The 21108-nt window shown below is 60.7% G+C and overlaps 1 protein-coding gene and 1 long non-coding RNA gene across 4 annotated transcripts in view; one reads left to right on the forward strand and one right to left on the reverse strand.

Moving 5' to 3' along the window:
• LOC306816678 overlaps window positions 1-21108 on the reverse strand; it is a 162702-nt gene that overhangs the window by 50350 nt on the left and 91244 nt on the right. The gene's annotated exons all lie outside the window — the stretch shown is intronic.
• FBXO41 (F-box protein 41) lies at window positions 107-16862 on the forward strand (the record flags this gene model as incomplete). Its single annotated transcript, XM_079333113.1, has 13 exons — window positions 107-309; window positions 1666-2166; window positions 4869-5097; window positions 7109-7188; window positions 7288-7562; window positions 8270-8538; window positions 9165-9280; window positions 9466-9618; window positions 12337-12432; window positions 13252-13370; window positions 14377-14535; window positions 16050-16165; window positions 16794-16862. 13 exons carry the CDS (start codon window positions 107-109, stop codon window positions 16854-16856), a joined length of 2379 nt encoding a protein of 792 aa, XP_079189239.1. The 3' UTR covers window positions 16857-16862.

Consider the following 21108-nt stretch of genomic DNA (forward strand, 5'->3'; position numbering starts at 1 on the left):
CGGCTGCGCCCCGCGGGTCCCCGGCGGCTCCGCAACGCGCCGTGAGCGGGGCCGGGAGCGGGGCCGGGAGCCGTGCCGAGCGGGGCCGTGCCGGGCTGGGCTGACCATGGCCTCGCTGGACCTGCCCTACCGCTGCCCGCGCTGCGGGGAGCACAAGCGCTTCCGCAGCCTGTCCTCGCTGCGCGCACACCTGGAGTACAACCACACCTACGAGACCCTCTACGTGCTCTCCAAGACCAACAGCATCTGCGACGCCGCCGTCTTCCCGCTGGCCGCCGACGCGGCGCTGCTGGCCCCGGCCTCCCGCAGGTGTGCATGGTGTCACCCCCCGCAGGACCCCGCAGCTGGCAGACGAACCCGCAGAGCACGCCCCCCCCTCCTCCTTACCAAAACTTCTCATAGCTCTTAGGATTTCTAATGGTTCTTAAAGTTGTTAAGTGATTGGTTTGAGGGTGCTGCATTTGTGGCTTTTCTGGGCAATTTTTTACAAAATGCCCAAGTTTCCCGCAGCAGAAGCATCGGGCGTTTTCTTTGGAGGTCGCTGCTGGAAAGGTTCCTGTGACTCCTTCAGCAATGCCTTTGGCCACTGCCTGGGCCACTGTATATTCATTGTACATGTGCAGGTTTCCACATTTGTTCAATGGTGGGCTCTGTGTCGACAGGCAAGGACCTTAGGATAGTTTTACATCATTAATTTGCATTGCTCATAGCGAGTTTGCATAAAAGTTCTTTTCGTGCCTCTGTGCTCTCTATTCGTTTTTCCAGAGCACCTTTCAATCTGTCTACAAATTTGATAAAGCTCTCATTTTGTTTTTTTCTGTTTAACATTGGAGAAATGCAGGGCGGGTGTGGAGTCATCGGGTGTGAGGAGCAGGGATGTCTTTGCTGCATTTGCTGTGACTTGTAACGTGTCTCTGGCCAAAGCATCAGCTCCTTCTGGAGGCTCTGATAAATCACCTTCTCCACCTAACAGTTTGTCCCAGTCTGGGGTTTCTCCTTTGCCCCGAGATTACCCTAGAGGGACATGAAGGTGGTTTAAACTTTGGTTTTCTTTGAAGCAGCTGAAGAGAGATTGCTGGAGACGGGGGTTTTTTTGTTTTAAGGATTGTTTATTATTTTTTATTTTAGGGACTTTTTGCCTGGCCAGCAGCGGTTTGCTTTGCTTGGCATTTATGGTGGAATCTGCCTGGTGAAGGCAGGGCTTATTTTATATAGTTTGTACTACGTATTACACGTTTACAAAATTTTCCTAATACAACGCAATTTTATTAAATGGTTTAGCCTTGACCCCATCCAATTTAAGAGTGCCAACATGTCACCCAACATGGATGACACGGAGAAGAAGAAGGAAAGGGTGTCCACCTCCTAAATTTCCCATTTTGGCCACGTGTTTCTTACCATAAGCATTTCAAAAAACTTTTTTATTTACGTTTTGAAGGCCTAATTTATACTTTACTAATTTTGGTAGCTCGTTTTCATTTTTTTTTTTTTTTGCGCTGACAACTTTTCTTAGGGGTTAGAATCTAGCACTTGCGACACCAGGGTTTTACTTAGGAGCCTTTGAGACCCTTTGGCGGGGAGGTTTGAGACTGCCAAGGAGGCCGGGGCAGCCCTGGGCTCCCACAGCAGTTCCGCTGCAACACTTGGGCGGTTTGCATCTCGCAGGGACTACTTTGAGAGCACCTCCTTCCAGGGCAAGGACCAGCGCTTCTCCTGCGACCTGGTGCCCGCCGAGGAGCTGGAGGCGGCGCCGCCGTCGCCGCGCTTCGTGCACGAGATCGAGATCCCGCTGGGCGAGCTGCTGGCCCGCGGCAAGGCCGTGGCGCCCGCCGCGCCGCCCGGCGCCGAGGCCTACGAGGAGGGCCTGGCCCGCCTCAAGATCCGCGCCCTCGAGAAGCTGGAGGTGGACAAGCGGCTGGAGAAGCTGACGGAGGAGGTGGAGCAGAAGATCGCCGCGCAGGTGGGCCGGCTGCAGGTGGAGCTGGAGCGCAAGAGCTCGGAGCTGGAGAAGGCCAAGCAGGAGAGCCTGCGGCTGAGCCGCGAGAAGCAGGAGCTGGAGGAGCGCGCCTCCGAGCTGTCCCGCCAGGTGGACGTCAGCGTGGAGATGCTGGCCTCGCTCAAGCAGGACCTGGTGCAGAAGGAGCAGGAGCTCACCAGGAAGCAGCAGTGAGTCCTTTGTCCCTGCCCCGGTGGCAGCGAGTCCTGCAGGGCCGTGGCTGAGCCCTGCGGGGTTCAGGGTTTGGAGCGGTGGGGAATCGTGGGCAGCGTCCCCGCCCGGGGTAGGGGGTGGAATGAGATGAGATTTGGGGTCTCTTCCCATCCCAACAATTCCACAAGTCCTGAGGAGCCCAGCACCACCAGCAGGGCCAGGCTCAGGCTCAGCCCTTGGTGAGCATCATCCCTCATCAGGTTCTGCACCTTCTCCACCCCCTCAGTGTCCACACAGAGCTGGGTCATGACCAGCCAGACCTTGTCCCAGAGTCACCAGTGCTCCAGTTCGTGGCCAGTCTGGGGATCACCGAGTCACAGACTGGTTTGGGCTGGAGGAACCCTAAATCCCATCTCATTCCCACCCCCTGCCACAGCTGTGCCGAATTCCAGGTTTTCCTCCTGGAGGGAGGCTGGGGCAGCCCAGGCAGCACCTCCTCCGTTTGTGGTGAATCCTGTGACATTACCACCCTCAATTCCATCCCATGTTCCTCACTCAACACCCCCTATCCACCCCAGCACTGCTCCTGAGAGTCCCTCCAGTCCAGCACTGGGTCACTCTGCCCACTGCTGCTGTCCAAGGAAACCAGACCTCGCTCCTCAGCTCTTTGAGCAGATCTGGAGCAGACCTCTCTCCTCAGCAAGGTAGTGAGGAGTTCATGGGGGACAGGCATGGCTGTGCTGGGCTGGGAGCACTGCTGGGATTCCTGAAGGAATTGCTTTGATTCCCATCATCCCCTGCACGTTTGTGAACGACTTTGACTCCAAAATAATGACCTGGCTCAGAAACAGGGATCCCAGGGTGGAGGGATGTCCTGGGTGAGGAGCAGGGTCACCCTGGGCACACCTCCAGGTTTGGGAGCAGGTGAGGGGTTTGGGGGCTGCCTCGTTGGGTGGGTGCTGTCCTGGGGATATGAGGTGAGGGAATTAAGGACACCAGTGTGGATGAGTCTGGAGCAGAGCCTGGAGACAACTGGACAGGGCAAATAGAGGGTCAGACATCTCTTGGTGGAACCTGGACAATGTTACCACCTAAACCCCTGGGTTTCTGCCCCAAAACTACCTCCCATTCCTCAGAGAAACCCTCCTGTCCCTCAGCTGTCCCCATCAGTCCCCAAACTCCTCCACCCAAGGGACAAAGTCCCTCGTGAGGTTGCAGGGAGAGCACGGGAAGCGCTGCTGGTGAGAGGAGGTTTTCCCCTGCACGTGGGGCAGTCATCAGAAACCATTTTAATGGGCAAAGCCTCCCCTGCAAACACTGTGGGGACATTTCCCAGCCCTGCCAGCTCCCAGACACCACAAAGCCATTGTGCTCCTGGGAGACCTTTGGCTCCTGGGCTCCATTGCCTTTGCCAGGAGTGTTTTTCCACCCAGTCCATGGGAATGAGAGAGATAACCACGATAACCATCAGCATCACCTTACAGCTGCTGCCCAGCTCCACATTTGCCTTCCAAATCCCCTGGGACCCCTTCCAGGAGCCTTCCCAGAGCATCCCAGAGCTCCCAGGCTCTGCCTGCAACTGGCAGGCTGAGAAATTAATTGATAATTAATTGATAATTAATTGGCAATTAATTGGTAATTGATAGCCAGAAGTGGGAATTACGTCACTAAGAGCTGCCCCCTCCTTTTCCTTTGTGCTTCTGAGCAGATCATTGTGTCCAGGTGGCCAAGGTCAGGTGTGCACTGCCAGGTTTGGTGTCCAGGTGTCTGTGGTCAGGGCTCTGAGGTCAGGTGTGTGTGACCAGGTGTGTGTTGGGTTTCTGTGCTCAGGTTGGTGTGTCTGGGTGTGCTGGAGGTCAGGAGTGCCCCAGACAGGCCTGCAAAGTTCTGTTTGTGCAACTTCTGGGGTTCCTGGATGCTGAGGGGAGGTGTGAGCACCTCCGTGTGTGTACCTGGTGCACACCTGGCTAGAATGGAGCACATCCATGTGCAGGGGTCTGGTGCCCAGGTGTGTTTTGGGCCGTGTGGTGCCCAGGTGTATTTTGGGTTGTGTGGTGCCCAGGTGTGTTTTGGGTTGTGTGGTGCCCAGGTGTGTTTTGGGCTGTGTGGTGCCCAGGTGTGTTTTGGGCTGCGTGGTGCCCAGGTATATTTTGGGCCGTGTGCCCTCCCCAGGGTGTCTGTGCCCGTGTCCCCATGTGCCTCCCTGGTTTTTGGGGAGGGGATGGGTGTTTGTGCAGGGATGGGGTCAGCTCAGGTCACAGAGCTGCTGTCACTGCACTCCAGGTCTGGCCATGTTTTGGGGGGAAACAGCAGGCTCAGAGCTCTCGAGCACCTGCTAATTAATGTGTTAATGAGGGAGCCAGGGCCCTGCATCCACCGGGCTGAGCAAGGTTTGAGGGTGTCACTGCCATCCTCCTCCCTCACCCTGTCACACCATCCTCATCCTCTTCCCTCTGCTCCACCCTGCTCAGTGCTGGATGAGGTGCTGGGGATGTCACCCCACCCCTCAAACGGGGTGTAACATCCCCCCTGCACGCTGGGAGCATCCCCTCATCCCTGTCCCAGCCCGTCCCAGGGGCCGCCTGGGCCGGCCCAGGGTGGGATGGAACAATCCAGGTGTGCTGGAGCATCCCCGAGCGCGCTCCCGGCCGGCACACGGGATGGGGGCTGAGCGGGGATGGGTGGGCGAGCCCCGGGTGTCACCAGGGTCCCTGTGCAGGGAGGTGCTGCAGATCGACCAGTTCCTGAAGGAGACGGCGGCGCGCGAGGCCAACGCCAAGGTGCGGCTGCAGCACTTCATCGAGGAGCTGCTGGACCGCGCCGACCGCGCCGAGAAGCAGCTGCAGATCATCAGCAGCAGCTGCGGCACCACCCCCAACGGCAGCCTGGGCCGCTGCGGGACCCCGGCCACCAGGGGCAGCGCCCGGGCGGCGCCGCTGCGGGCACAGGCACGGCCGGGAACGGGCGGGAGTGCGGAACGGGCGGGAGTGGGGAACGGGCGGGGAGTGGGGAACGGGGGGGAGTGGGGAACGGGGGGGAGTGGGGAACGGGGGGGAGTGGGGGGAACGGGCGGGGAGTGGGGAACGGGGGGGAGTGGGGAACGGGGGGGGAATGGGGGAACGGGCGGGAGTGGGGAATGGGCGGGGAGTGGGGAACGGGCGGGAGTGGGGAACGGGCGGGGAGTGGGGAACGAGGGGGAGTGGGGAACGGGGGGGAGTGGGGAACGGGCGGGGAGTGGGGAACGGGCGGGAGTGGGGAACGGGCGGGAGTGGGGAACGGGGGGGAGTGGGGAACGGGGGGGAGTGGGGAACGGGCGGGAGTGGGGAACGAGGGGGAGTGGGGAACGGGCGGGAGTGGGGAACGGGCGGGAGTGGGGAACGAGGGGGAGTGGGGAACGGGGGGGAGTGGGGAACGAGGGGGAGTGGGGAACGAGGGGGAGTGGGGAACGAGGGGGAGTGGGGAACGGGGGGGAGTGGGGAACGGGCGGGTGTGCGGAACGGGGGGGAGTGGGGAACGGGCGGGAGTGGGGAACGAGGGGGAGTGGGGAACGAGGGGGGGAGGGGAACGAGGGGGAGTGGGGAACGGGGGGGAGTGGGGAACGGGCGGGTGTGCGGAACGGGGGGGAGTGGGGAACGGGCGGGTGTGGGGAATGGGGGGGAATGGGGGGGAATGGGGGAACGGGAGGGAGTGCGGAACGAGCGGGAGTGGGGAACGGGCTGGAGTGGGGAACGGGGGGGAATGGGGGAACGGGCGGGAGTGGGGAACGGGGGGGGAGTGGGGGAACGGGCGGGGAGTGGGGAACGAGAGGGGAGTGGGGAACGGGAGGGGAGTCGGGAATGCGACAGGGAGTGGGGAACGTGGCGGGGATTTGGGAACACATTCGGGGATTCAGGAATGCGACGGGGAGTTGGGAACACACCCATGGCTTTGGGAACACATCTGGGGATTCGGGAACACGCCCGAGGGTTCGGGAACGCGGCGGGGATTCGGAAACGCACCCATGGCTTTGGGACTGCATGCAAGGGTTTGGGAACACACCCGGGGCTTTGGGAACATGTCCGAGGATTTGGGAACACATCCATGGCTTCAGGAACATGTCTGGGGATTTGGGAGCACACTCATGGATTTGGGTATGGGGCTGGGACTTCAAGACAGTGCCTGGGGCTTTGGGAATGTGCCGGGGGATTTGGGAATGCACCCATGGCTTTGGGAATGCACCTGGGGATTCAGGAACTCACCCATGGCTTCAGGAATGCGCCCGGGGCTTTGGGAATGCATGCAAGGCTTTGGGAATACACCTGGGGCTTTGGGAATGCATCTGGGGATTCGGGAACATGGCTGGGAATTTGGGAATGCACCCATGGCTTTGGAAATGCACTCGTGGCTTTGGGAACGCGCCCGGGGCTTTGGGAATGCACATGGAGATTCAGGAATGTGTCCTTGGATTCAGGAACACACTCGTGGCTTCAGGAGCTCGCCCGGGGATTTGGGAACACACTCGAGGCTTCAGGAACACTCCCGGGGATTGGGGAATGCTCCCTCTGTTTCGGGAATGCACCCATGGCTGTGGGAATGCACCCATGGTTGTGGGAATGTGCGTGGGGCTTCAGGAACGTTCCCACAGCTTTGGGAACACGCCTGGGGATTTGGAAATGCGCCCCTGGCTTTGGGAATGCTCCCCTGGGTCTCCTGTGCCAGGGGCTGAGCGGGGCGGTGTAGGGACCCCATCTCCTTCCCATGGGAAATGGATATTAATGGGTGGGGGATCCCAAACAGAAGTTGTTTCTCGGTGGGTCGATGTACATGTGGTGCTGGCAGTGCTGGAGATGCCGTTCTGCATCCCGCTGGGCGAGGGTGTCCCCCCAAAACGCAGCTGGCACTGGTGGGCTAGCGGGTCCCTGTCGTGGCTGCCCCGTGCCCACGCTGGGTTGTGCCACGTCTTGTCCCCTGTCCCTGCAGAGAGAGCGGCACCCGGGGCCGGGGGTGGCCGCGCACGGTCCCTACGGCGTGTCCAACCAGCGCTCCTCCTCCAGCACCGGGTGAGTGCCCGGCCCTGCCGCCTCTCCGGGCCTTGAACGGGCTGAGGGGAGGGGGGCACGCGCCCCGGCCAGCCCTGAGTGGGACACCGCTGTCCCCAGGGCCTCGAGCCGGGCCAAGGCCGTGTCGCAGAGCTCGGGCTGCTACGACAGCGACAGCGCCGAGCCGTGTCCCACGGACGACGCGGCCGACGGGCCCCCGTACGCCGGCCGGGGCTCGGGGCTGCGCCGCCAGGCCATCCAGAACTGGCACCGCCGGCCCTACCGCAACAGCACCGAGGGCGAGGAGGGCGACGTGTCCGACGTGGGCTCCCGCACCACCGAGTCGGAGGCCGAGGGCTGGGAGCCGGAGGCGCCGGGCAGCTGCCGCCTGACGGGTGAGCGCCCAGCGCGACCCCCGCGCCCTGCCCGGGCTCTCCGACAGCGCCCGGCGGCTACCGGCCGCTGCACAGCTGCTCGTGGCAAAGCACAGCGGTTTTGAGAGGCAGAGAGCCGCAAGCGTCAAAGTCCAGGCTGAAAGTTTTTGGTATAGAGTTTTAAATAGAAGTGAAGTCTCAGTTAGAAGTAGAAGCTGCTCCTGATGAGGTCCTGGGAGGGCTGATGGCGTTGCTGCAGCTCCCGTCTTTTTGGGGCAATGGTGATGGCAATGAGGAGAGAAGTGAGAGAGCAAGATCAAGAGCAAATTTTTCTTCAATACATAAATTCATATACACAAATTACCCAATAAGCTAAAAACACAAACTCGAACCATTTTTCTTAACCTATTAGAATTCTTGTTTCTTAGCACGCCAGATTATGTATAAACTACTCATATGGTCTATCTTCTTCTATCTTAAAAAAATGTAAGCAATGTTCTTATATAGTTTTGTTATAGTTTTATAGTATATTCTTGGAGCCTCCATGGAAACTTGTTTTCAACACTAATATTTAAGACTATCATTTCCAATTTTCGCTAGAACTTGTTGATCTCTTGCTGAGGAACTCAGAGAGGCCTCCCCAGCACTGGGGAGGTGAAGGGTGGGGCAGCTGGAAGTTGTGGGACAGGGATGGAGCTTCCCTCACCCGCTGTTCTCCCGTGCACCAGTGGCCACCGACGCTGGGTGTGCCACGGCCAGGCCCGAGGGCGCCGGGGGCAAGGTGTGCCGGCTGGACAGGGGCAGCCCAGGCCACTGCAGCGAGGTCATCAGCCCCGAGATCCTCAAGATGAGGGCGGCTCTCTTCTGCATCTTCACCTACCTGGACACCCAGACCCTGCTGCGCGCGGCCGAGGTCTGCAAGGACTGGAAGTTCGTGGCGCGGCACCCGGCCGTGTGGACGCGGGTGCTGCTGGAGAACGCCAGGGTCTCCTCCAAGGTAGGGGCAGGGCTGGCACTGCCTGGGCACGCCTTTCCTCCAGAAGGGTACAGCTGTGCCAGCTGTGCCTGCTGGCGGGGATGGATGTGGTATCGTGGTCATGGGGGACACGGGTGGGCGCTTGCTCCGGTGCTGGAGGTGTTGCAGGTGCTGGAGGACAGGAGCTCACACCTGCACAGGTTTGCATGTGAATTTGTGGTCACACCCGTGATTTTGTGGTCACACCCGTGAATTTGTGGTTACACTCGTGAATTTGTGGTCACTCCCATGAAATTGTGGTCACACCCATGATTTTATGGTCTCACCCGTGATTTTGTGGTCACACCCGTGATTTTGTGGTCACACCCGTGATTTTGTGGTCACTCCCATGAATTTGGGGTCACACCCATGAATTTGTGGTCACACCTCTGAATTTGTGGTGACTCCCATGAATTTGTGGTCACTCACATGAATTTGTGGTGACTCCCATGAATTTGTGGTCACTCCCATGACTTTGTGGCACGTGCTCTGCCATGGGCTCGTATGTGCATCCTCACACATTTCTGCCCGGTGTGTGCACGGCCAGGGTGGGTGGTGTGGGCTGTGCCGGGGTGTCCCTGTCGGTGACTGCCACCCCTGTGCCCCAGTTCCTGGCCATGCTGTCCCAGTGGTGCACCCAGATGCATTCCCTCACCCTCCAAAACCTGAAGCCGCGCCAGCGGGGCAAGAAGGAGAGCAAGGAGGATTACATGAAGAGCACACGGTGAGTGCCCGTGTCCCCCTGTCCCCGTGTCCCCCTGTCCCCGTGTCCCCCCTCCCAGTGCACACCAGCTCCTGCCGTGCGGTTTGGATGTCCTGGGGCCACCCACGGGACGGGTCACCCCGCTGGGGCGGCCGCAGGGAGGGCGGGCAGGGGCTGCTGTGCCTGATGTGACCCCACCCTGGCAGGGGCTGCCTGGAGGCGGGGCTGGAGTCGCTGCTGAAGGCCACGGGCAGCAACCTGCTGATCCTGCGCATCTCGCACTGCCCCAACGTGCTGACCGACCGCTCGCTCTGGCTGGCCAGCTGCTACTGCCGCGCCCTGCAGGCTGTCACCTACCGGTGAGGACAGCCCTGCCACCCTGCGCCAACCCTGCGGGGCCGCGGGGCTCCTTCCACCCACGGTGCAAAAGAGGAGAGCAGGAGACTCGGGGTTTATTCAGCAGAAAGCAGCAGTGCAGTTTATTACATGTAACAATTCAGTTTTGTGATAGAAGAGAGAGAGAGACAAAGAAGTAAAGGAAACAGAGTAAAAGGAGAGAGAGAGAGGATGGGGATGTGATAGAAGAGAGAGAGGGGTAAAGGAAATGAAGTAAAAGGAGAGAGAGAGAGAGGGAGAGAGGAAGGATGGGGTGTAGCTGCCAACAGACAGGACACATCCTCGTGGTTGTCTGACAATGGATGAGGCTTCAACCCACTGGGGAGAAAGAGATCTCAGAGTCTCTTTAGGAAAGTCACTTTTATAGTCCTTTTCCAAAGCCAGTGGCCTCTGGCCAAAGGTGGGGAGATTTATGGACTGTTGTGTGTGGAGATCATTGCTGCAAGTAACAGGAGCAGGAACAGGGGGCTGTGAGCAGAACCTGCTGAGAGCAGCACCAGGCACAGCCACAAACAGCCCTGGGCAAGCACCAGGCACAGCCACAAACAGCCCTGGGCAGCACCAGGCACAGCCACAAACAGCCCTGGGCAAGCACCAGGAACAGCCACAGCCCTGGGCAAGCACCAGGCACAGCCACAAACAGCCCTGGGCAGCACCAGGAACAGCCACAAACAGCCCTGGGCAGCACCAGGCACAGCCACAGCCCTGGGCAGCACCAGGAACAGCCACAGCCCTGGGCAGCACCAGGCACAGCTACAAACAGCCCTGGGCAGCACCAGGCACAGCCACAGCCCTGGGCAGCACCAGGCACAGCCACAAACAGCCCTGGGCAGCACCAGGAACAGCTACAAACAGCCCTGGGCAAGCACCAGGCACAGCCACAAACAGCCCTGGGCAGCACCAGGCACAGCCACAAACAGCCCTGGGCAGCACCAGGAACAGGCACAGCCCTGGGCAGCACCAGGCACAGCCACAAACAGCCCTGGGCAAACACCAGTCACAGCCACAAACAGCCCTGGGCAAGCACCAGGCACAGCCACAAACAGCCCTGGGCAAGCACCAGGCACAGCCACAAACAGCCCTGGGCAGCACCAGGCACAGCCACAAACAGCCCTGGGCAGCACCAGGCACAGCCACAGCCCTGGGCAAGCACCCACCTGTGCCAGGCCAGAGCTCAGGTGCAGAGCAGTGGTGGGTCCTGGTCTCAGTCTGTGCTGATGCTGGTGAGGCAGATCAGGCAGTTTGGGACTGGCTCTTACACACGGCACAGGGACAGGTGGGAGCACCAGGGGAGTGCTGTGCTCAATCCCTGTCCAGGTGCCAAGGACCTGCCCGTCCGTGGCCCTGCCCCAGTGTCCCCAGTGCCAGTTGTCCTTGCAGCTCCCCTCCCCTTCCAGTTATTCCCAGTTATTTCAGTTCCAGCTCCATTCCCATCATCCCATTACCGATCCAATCTGAGCTGGAGCATGAGCAGGGCTTTGGCAAGGAGACACCACTTTGTGGTAGGGAAGGGTGAGGAGCAGGAGGTGCCCAGGGAGGTTCCACCTGGCTGTCACCCCTAATGGACACAAGAGGCTCAGGGTCCCTTTGTCCTGGGGGGGAGGAACAGCTCTGCCATGGAGCTTGGAGACCTCACCTGAGGTCAAGGACACATGACTCGTGATGACCCTGGGGGAGGTCACAGGTCCTGGAGAGCATCACTGGCCCCTCCTTAGTTTTGGCCACCAGTGGGACAGGACTGGCCCTCCCTCCACCCTCCAGGAGGATGGTCCTTGCTCTGCACCTGCAGACAGCCAGCCCAGCCTTGGTGTCTGTCCCCCTGCTCCTCACCCAGCCAGGACAGAGCACCACAAGACAGGAGACAGCCCAGAGCTGCCAGGTTGAGCTCCAGGGCTGTTCCAAAGGCAGCAGAGCAAGCCTGAGTGCTCCTGGCACATCCAGAGTGACTCACCCTCTGCTGAACCTGCTGCTCTTGGCACCCTGCTCCAGCACAGATGTGCAAAGCTCTCGAGATAACACCCAGCTTTATTTTTAGGCTTGCCTGAAGTTCTGAAGTGGGGCATTGAGACTTGGGCAGCACAGCTGCAGTCCCTGGAAGGCTCCTGGTGTGGTGGCACAGCCAGGGGACAGTTTGGGCTGGTGGCATCAGGATGGTGCTCTCTGGCACCTCTCCTCAGAGCTGGGCTCCACCCCAGCTCACAATAAACCCAGACCTGCCCCAGACCTGCCCAGGTCCAGCACCATCCTGGCACCTCCAGGTGCACCAGGGAGGAGCCACAGCAAAGCCCTGCAGGGACACCTGGCCAAGAGCCACCTGCAGACACCTGGCACAGCCACAGAGCAGGGACAGAGGGCACAGAGCAGCCCCTGCCCTGCCTGGGATGTCCTTCCCACCCCTGGCACTGTCCTGGCTGTGCACAGTGACCAGATTGGGACCTGTGGGTGCTGCAGGGACAGGTCCTGGCTGTGCACAGTGACCTGATTGGGACCTGTGGGTGCTGCAGGGACAGGTCCTGACTGTCTGTAGTGACCAGACTTGTACCTGTGGGTGCTGCAGGGGCAGGTCCTGGCTGTGCACAGTGACCAGATTGGTACCTGTGGGTGCTCCTGGGGGATGCAGACCGAGCCCAGGGGTGGCACTGCTGCTGGTGGGGCCATCACATGTCCCTGTGTTGTTGCAGGAGCTCCACAGACCCCGTGGGCCATGAAGTGATCTGGGCCCTTGGAGCAGGCTGCAGGGACATCATCTCCCTCCAAGTTGCACCTCTGCATCCCTGGTAAGGCATGGAGCCATGGAGTGGGTGGGTGGGAAGGGACCCTAAAGCCCCTGCAGTGCCACCCCTGCATGGCAGGGACACCTCCCACTGTCCCAGAGTGTCCCAGCCCAGTATCCAGCCTGGCCAGTGTCCAGCCAGGGCTGGAATTGGGTTAGGAGGAGGCTGAGTGTGAGGGCACCACTGAGCTGGGAAGGAATCAGGGTGGCAGAGGCTGATTTCCCTAGGGAGGGTCTCCATGGGATGAGAGCTGGAGCCCAGTCTGTGAGAGAGGAGCTCAGCCCCATCCCTGCCTGGGAGCACTGGGAGCTGCTGGGTGTCTGCAGGGCTGGGAATGCTCTGGGGGGCTGGAACACGAGATGAAAGGGATCTGGGATGGTTCTGGGAGGTGGCACCCAACATCAAAGGCCTGTCTGAGCTCTCAGTGCTCAGCAGCACAGCCCCGATCCATGCAAGCAGCCAAGTTCAGGGCCTGATTTGGGTCTCCAAGGTTGGAATCATAGAATCCTGGTTTGGGTGGGAAGAAACCTAGACCAGCACTCAGTGCCACCTTTGTCACGAGCAGGGACACCTCCCACTGTCCTGGGGTGCTGCAAGCCGCTCCAGCCCAGCCTGGGACACTTCCAGGGGTGCAGGGGCAGCCCAGCTTGGTTTGAGTTTGGGGTCGTGCTGTGGGGCTCAGGAGGGAGCTGCACTGGGACAGGGGTGACACTCGTGGGGACAGCCCGGGGTCAGCGCGGGAGGGCTCCCAGGGAATGGCACCCCCGCCAGGAGCGCCCGGGAGGCTGAGCCAGCCCCAGCTCTTGTCCCTCCTGTCCCCAGCCAGCAGCCGACGCGCTTCAGCAACCGCTGCCTGCAGATGATCGGGCGCTGCTGGCCGCACCTGCGGGCGCTCGGCGTGGGAGGCGCGGGCTGCGGAGCGCAGGGGCTGGCATCGCTGGGTAGGGACTGCGGGCAGGCGGGGAGGGGCGGGGGCTGCGGGGCCGCCGTGTGCCGGGTGAAACACCCTGTGCCAGGGGAAACACGCTGTGCCAGGGGAAACACCCTGTGCCAGGGGAACCACTGTGTGCCAGGGGAACCACCCTGTGCCGGGTGAAACACCGTGTGCCAGGGGAAACACCCTGTGCCAGGGGAAACACGCTGTGCCAGGGGAACCACCCTGTGCCGGGTGAAACACCCTGTGCCAGGGGAAACACCGTGTGCCAGGGGAACCACCCTGTGCCGGGTGAAACACCGTGTGCCTGATCAAACACCGTGTGCCGGGTGAAACACCGTGTGCCAGGGGAAACACGCTGTGCCTGATCAAACACCGTGTGCCGGGTGAAACACCGTGTGCCAGGGGAAACACTCTGTGCCAGGGGAACCACCCTGTGCCAGGGGAAACACCCTGTGCCGGGTGAAACACCGTGTGCCTGATCAAACACCGTGTGCCGGGTGAAACACCGTGTGCCAGGGGAACCACCCTGTGCCGGGTGAAACACCGTGTGCCGGGTGAAACACCCTGTGCCAGGGGAAACACCCTGTGCCTGATCAAACACCCTGTGCCAGGTGAAACACCCTGTGCCAGGTGAAACACCGTGTGCCAGGTGAAACACCCTGTGCCAGGTGAAACACCGTCTGCCCAATGCCCACCGTGTGCCAGATCAAACACCCTGTGCCCAATGCCCACCCTGTGCCCCATGCCCACCCTGTGCCCCGTGCCCAGAGCACTGAGTGCCACCTCCAGGCCTTCCCTGGACCCCTCCAGGGCTGGGGCCTCCAGCCCTGCCCGGGCAGCACCTCCCCCTGCTCTGATGGGACAAGAGAGGGCCTGTTCCTGCTGCAGGAGGGAGATGCTCCCTGGGGGTCTCCACCCAGCCCAGTGTCCCTGGGTGCTCCCTGCCCCCCTTGTCCCCCCATCCCTGTCCCCTGTCCCTCCCTGGGTGACAGGCTGCTGTGTCCCTGCAGCCAGGAACTGCATGAGGCTGCAGGTGCTGGAGCTGGACCACGTGGCCGAGATCAACCAGGAGGTGGCTGCTGAGATGTGCCGGGAGGGGCTCAAGGGGCTGGAGATGCTGGTGCTGACGTCCACCCCGGTGACCCCCAAAGCCCTGCTGCATTTCAACAGTGAGTAGCACTGCCAGGGCCAGAGGCACTGCCCTGATGCCCTCAAACATCACCCAGATCCCCGGGGAGCTGCTGGCACTGTCATCTCCAGGGGAAGGGTCAAATGGGATCCAGCATCCCCCCCAAGGGTGGGCCAAGGAGAGCTGATCCTGCCCTGGGCCACGGGAGGAGGGAGATGCTCCCTCCAGGGTCCCCCAGGGGAGTCCAGGCCCCAGAGTTGTGACACAGCTGAGATTTGTGACAGTCTGAACCTGGGTCACTCTGGGCATTGGCCAGGGCAGGAGGTTCACAGCCTCAGGGGGGTCTGTGCTGGGGGCACAGCTCAGGGGGGTCTGTGTTGGTGGGCACAGCTCAGCAGGGTCTGTGTTGGGGTCACAGTTCAGGGGGGTCTGTGCTGGGGGCACAGCTCAGCAGGGTCTGTGTTGGTGGGCACAGCTCAGCAGGGTCTGTGCTGGGGGCACAGCTCAGGGGGGTCTGTGCTGGGGGCACAGTTCAGCAGGGTCTGTGTTGGTGGGCACAGCTCAGCAGGGTCTGTGTTGGTGGGCACAGCTCAGCAGGGTCTGTGCTGGGGGCACAGCTCAGCAGGGTCTGTGTTGGGGGCACAGCTCAGCAGGGTCTGTGTTGGGGGCACAGCTCAGCAGGGTCTGTGCTGGGGGCACAGCTCAGCAGGGTCTGTGCTGGGGGCACAGCTCAGGAGGGTCTGTGTTGGGGGCACAGCTCAGCAGGGTCTGTGCTGGGGGCACAGCTCAGGAGGGTCTGTGTTGGGGGCACAGCTCAGCAGGGTCTGTGCTGGGGGCACAGCTCAACAGGGTCTGTGTTGGGGGCACAGCTCAGCAGGAGGGTCTGTGCTGGGGGCACGGCTCAGGGGGGTCTGTGTTGGGGGCACAGCTCAGCAGGGTCTGTGTTGGGGGCACAGCTCAGGGGGGTCTGTGTTGGGGGGCACAGCTCAGCAGGGTCTGTGCTGGGGGCACAGCTCAGGGGGGTCTGTGCTGGGGGCACAGCTCAGGGGGGTCTGTGTTGGGGGCACAGCTCAGCAGGGTCTGTGCTGGGGGCACAGCTCAGGGGGGTCTATGTTGGGGGCACAGCTCAGCAGGGTCTGTGCTGGGGGCACGGCTCAGGGGGGTCTGTGTTGGGGGCACAGCTCAGGGGGGTCTGTGCTGGGGGCACAGCTCATCAGGGTCTGTGTTGGGGGCACAGCTCAGGGGGGTCTGTGTTGGGGGCACAGCTCAGCAGGGTCTGTGCTGGGGGCACAGCCTGGGTGGCTGTGGCTGGAGCTGCTGGGACCCCTCCCCTGTGGCTGGCAGAGTCAGGGATCCCCAGGGAAGTGGGAGGGCACCAGTTTGGGACAGGGCAGCCAGGAGCCATCTCACAGCCCCTGGGTCTCCCTGCTGAGACCTTGGCCAGGTCCCCTCCATCTTCAGGGTGAGGGTTCCCCACCCAGCTGAGGAGCACGGGGTGGGGTTGGGCTGCTGCTGTGCCCAGGTGTGCAGATGCAGGTGCTGTCTGTGCCCCAGGTGTGTGCCGGAACCTCAAGTCCATCGTGGTGCAGGTGGGGATTGTGGATTACTTCAAGGAGCCCCACAGCCCTGAGGCCAGGAAGATGTTTGAAGAAATGGTGAACAAACTCCAGGTAAAGGACCCCAGTCCCAGCTAACACGAGTGTCACCAGCCCTGTGTCCTCCCCATGGCAGGGATCAGAAATGTTCCCCCTTCCATCCCTGTCCCCAGGGAGCAGGGGCAGGGATTCGGGATGATGTCCCCCTGTCCCTCGCTGTCCCCAGGGAGCAGGGGCAGGGATTCGGGATGATGTCCCCCTGTCCCTCGCTGTCCCCAGGGAGCAGGGGCAGGGATTTGGGATGATGTCCCCCTGTCCCTTGCTGTCCCCAGGGAGCAGGGGCAGGGATTTGGGATGATGTCCCCCTGTCCCTCGCTGTCCCCAGGGAGCAGGGGCAGGGATTCGGGATGATGTCCCCCTGTCCCTCGCTGTCCCCAGGGAGCAGGGGCAGGGATTTGGGATGATGTCCCCCTGTCCCTTGCTGTCCCCAGGGAGCAGGGTCAGGGATTTGGGATGATGTCCCCCTGTCCCTCGCTGTCCCCAGGGAGCAGGGGCAGGGATTCGGGATGATGTCCCCCTGTCCCTCGCTGTCCCCAGGGAGCAGGGGCAGGGATTCGGGATGATGTCCCCCTGTCCCTCGCTGTCCCCAGGGAGCAGGGGCACTGCTGGCCCCTCCCCAACCCCACTGCCGCTGCTGTTGCAGGCGCTGAGGAAGAGACCCGGCTTCTCCAAGGTGCTGCACATCAAGGTGGAGGGGGGCTGTTAGCGCCCCGAGCCCGGAGCGCGTTCGCTGCTCCGCCGGCGCCAGCCCGGGCAGGGCGGGACCCGCCGTGCACAAGGAGCCCCGGACTGTCACTGCCCCAGCCGAGGGCACAAGGTGCTACTCAAGGACATTTTGTGGCTGCCCCCGAGCCGGGCCGTGCTCTTTGCCAGGAGGGAAGGTGGCTCTGAGCCCCTGCAGCTGCTCCTCGCCGAGGATCCGTGTCTGGGGCTGGTTCTCCCATCGAACTCTCTTTTGGGGATCTGTCAGCCCCTTCTGGGGGCTCCCTGGGGCTGCTCCTCCCCAGGGCCCAGCACTCCTGCAGGGCTTCTGCTCCTTCTCATTTTGGGCTGAGAGAGGGGCACCCAGACCTGGGGAAACACAGCCAGCAGCCAGCAGAGCACAGCCCAGGGCAGAGCTGCTCCTCGGGGCCTTTGGGAGCCAGAGGACACCAGGAGAGATGGGCACCCCTCCAGAGCTCTCCACCAAAACCCTCCTGCCAAGGCAATAAACCATCTCCAAAATCCTCACCCACCAGGAAACACGGGCAGGCTCCTGTCCCCACCCCAGGGTCGCCTGGGGACAGAGACTGGCACAGGACACCCACGTTTGCCATCCCACTGCCCTCCTGAGCAGCCTGGAGGAGAAACCCTGGCCAGATTATCCTGGAGTTATCCTGGGAAAAGCACCAACCAACAGCCCTGGCTGACCTTTCTCTACAGCCACCATTTTCTAAATCTGATTTTTCTTCTGAGTGTTCTCTGCCTGCAAGGACATCATCATCCCCAAAATATCCTTTTTCCTTAGGAGAAGGCATCCAGCAGGGTCAGCATCTCCATCCTCCACCCTGGGAAGAAGGAACCAGGAGGTGTCCCTGGAACTGGGGACACCCATCAGAGCACTGCCAGCAGTGGGGACACCCCGGCCTCACCCCCAGCCCCACTGGGCTGAGAGGGAAGAAGCGACTGGGAGAGTGGAATTGGGGCTTTTCCCTCCTTTCTGGAGCAGCACTGGGAGTTTTGGTGGCTGCTGGCCAGCGTGGCTGTGAGGGGACACCTCAGGGCTGTCCCCTCCCCGAGCCATGGGCTCACCTGGAGCATCACCCCAAAGGGGCCCCGGCTCAGATCCAGCAGCACATCCCTCATCTCTGCCACAAGAGCTCAGCTGGGGCTGCCAGGCAGCCCCTGGGGACCCCAGAGGAAGGAGCATCACCCCCAAATGGGGCTCTGGGGGCAGCTCTGCATCTCCAGCCTCACCTTCATCCCACCTGCTCTGGAACAGGGCCAGGGTTTTGCAGCTCTGCTCCCCTCCGTGCAGCTTTCCAGAGCAGCTGTCCCCGAATGCACAAGGTGTGGGAGCCCCAGAGCACCTGGGAGCAGCTCCTGCAGCCCAGCCCAGCCCAGGCAGCCCCTGCCTGCCCACCGTGGCTTCAGCTCCACCCGGGAGCCTGGGGCACCCCAAACCCAGGGCCAGGAGGAGCAAGGGAAGCCCCGACCAGCAAAAAACACCCAGCAAAGCCCCGGGGCCACCCTGCCCCACCCGGGGGCACAGCCTGGTGGAGATGTCACCAGAGTGCAGGGGCTTGGGAATTCCCTTAAAAACAAAAAAAACACAAAGTACCTATTTATTTCTATAAAGAGAAGAAGGAAACAAAAAGATTTTAAAGGAAGATTATATACTCAGCATATTTATACACTCTGTGCTTAGAGACTCTGGTGGCCCGAGCCTGGAGGGGCTGCTCGGGTGTGCAGGTGCCTGGAGCCTCTCCAGGAGCTGAGGATGAGGTGATGGAGAGAGGGGAGGCTTGAGAAGCCTCCTGTGCCAGTGGGTCCGTGGCTGTGGTGCCATCCCATCACTCACTGCCAGCTGTGCAGTGACAGCAGGAGCCTCACCTGGATTCGGTGCTTGTGCAACCCCAGGAGAGGATCCAACCTCTCCTTGGGGCACTCCTGAAAAACCCAGCCCAGCAAAGCCACCTCTACAAAACCCCTCTGATGACACAAGGCCTGAGCAGGTGCAAGGCTTGGGAGGTGGGAAGTGGGGGTTTCTCCCTGTTTTGCTTGGAATTCAGTGGATCCCTTCCTCCTCCTCCTCCTCCTCCTCAGCTGGGGCTGAAGGCAGAAGGCACAGGGAGGCACTGAGGGCCCTCCTGGTGGCTCCTAATTGCCCAGCTTGTTAACGAGCTCATTAAGGGCTCTGAAATGTCAGATGGATCCTGCCCTGCTGCTCTCGCAGCCCATCCCCACGGGAGAGAGACCCCAGCCCTGATTCCCTGCCTGGTCACAGACCCCCTTTCCTCTGGGAGCCACGGAAACAGCAACACCCAATTTCCCGGGCAAGCCTTCAAACCACACAGCACATTCAGCTCAGCCCCTGGGGAGAAGTGCCAGGGGCTCTGCCATGACAATCCCCAGGAAAACCCGGGGATCCAGGGGGATTTGGGGTCACAGGGGTGGCCAGAGCAGGGGTGCATGGACAGTGCTCCCAAACCTGCCTCCTGCAGGACCAGTTCTGGGGAGATTTATTCCTTTTCTAATGTGTTTTCCCAAAGTTTCCCCGTGGCTGACATTCCCAGCCCTTCAGCTGAGTTTGGGTGCTGGGTTTCAAGGGGAACATCACCAAAGCCCAAAGCTCTCCCAAATTGTGTCTCCCTCGTGTTGGATTTCACTGGTTCCCATCACTCCCAGCCCCAGGAACGCTCTGGGGAGCAGCTCCTGCCTTATCCCTCTGCCCTGGGGCTCCAGGAGTCAGGATGGAGGGAATGGGAGTCCCCAGGATGGCTCTGCCCAGGGAGGATTTTAAATCTTTGTCCCTCTCCTTGCTCTGTGTCCTGGTCCCTGCTGCCACCAGGGGCTTGTCTGGATCCTCCAGAAGAGCCTGGATTCAGGGAAAACAGAACAAAAAAACCACCAGGAATGTTGGTAATGGCTCCTCCAGTGGTTAATAAATGTTTTCCTTCAGCTTGTAGGGGAGGCCTCAGCCCAGGAGCTGGAGTGTCTCTTCAGCCTCATTTTGGGGTGAGAAACAGCAGGTTGGGGTGGAGCAGAAGCATTTGGGAATCGGTGCCAAATGAGGAAGTGCTTTAAAAGAGAAGTCCCAGGGAACAGGGAGATTTTGGGAAGCAGAGATGAGTTGCTGTGACCAAAGTGTTGCAGGGTGCTGTGAGGTGGTGATGAACCTTCCCCATCAGCAGGAGGCAAAATAAGCCCCGGGGAGGGTGGAAAGCACTGAGGAAAAGCTGCTGCAGCAGCGAGGAGAGAGAACTGCCCAAAAGCAAGGGAAAAAAGGAATTTCCCAATCAGCCTCAGGACTGAGCCCCGTGCAGGGGAAGGAGGCAGGCTGGGCCGGGGACAAGTGGGTGCAATGGCTGGGGCAGTTTCTGGGAATGGAAGGGCTGATGCACAGTTGCTTCGAGATAATCAGAGCAGATAATCAGTGCAGAGAGTACAGATTTATAAATCCAGGAGCTGCAATGGTTCCCTACAGCCCTGGATGTGGCTGAGGGGCCCTGAACAGCCCCCTCCCCTCCCCAGGGCTCCCCGTGGCCTCCCAAGTTATTTTTTTAACTCTATATAAATCTAGGTCTATTTTAGTCTTTCTGCAGCGATGTGCCAGTGTCTGGAGAACCAAACATGCCCTTTTCCCCTGGTCCCTCGATGCTAAACTGGGCCCTTGGTGCAGATCTGCTGGAGATGAGGAGGGGGCAGGGGGGTCTGGGCTGGCAGCAGGGCCAGCTCTGGCCAGGAGCCCGTGGGTTTAGCACTTTGGTTGGAACTCTCACCTTGTAGACGCACTTTGATGTTGTTGCTTTGAAACTTTGGCAAGTGTAAACAATGTGTATTTAAAGAATTACAGAGAAACAACCCCCAGCCAAGCGTGTGAAGAGCAATTTTATGATTCAGTGTTGAATAAAGACTCTGGAGATGCAGCTGGGTTTTCACTCTCCCACACCAGTGAGACCAGTTGCTGTCTGGGGTTTACTGGAAGTGTTGTGACTCCCTCTGCAGGGCTGTGGGCTCCACTGGCCAGGCAACACAGGGCACTGGGATAAACTGGGACAACCTGTGGCTGTGGCTGCCCCTGGGGCCCTGCAAGTGTCCAAGGCCAGGCTGGACAGGCCTTGCAGCAGCTGGGGCAGTGGGAGGTGTTTCTGGATCATCTCTATGAGCCCTTCTAACCCAAACCATCCCATTGATTCTGTATTTATTTCACTGTCCTCCTTTAACACTTGTACCCCCCAGATCCAAGTGTCCCCATG

The sequence above is a fragment of the Erithacus rubecula genome (genome assembly GCF_903797595.1).
Source record: "Erithacus rubecula genome assembly, contig: scaffold_141_arrow_ctg1, whole genome shotgun sequence".
Lineage (NCBI taxonomy): Eukaryota > Metazoa > Chordata > Aves > Passeriformes > Muscicapidae > Erithacus > Erithacus rubecula.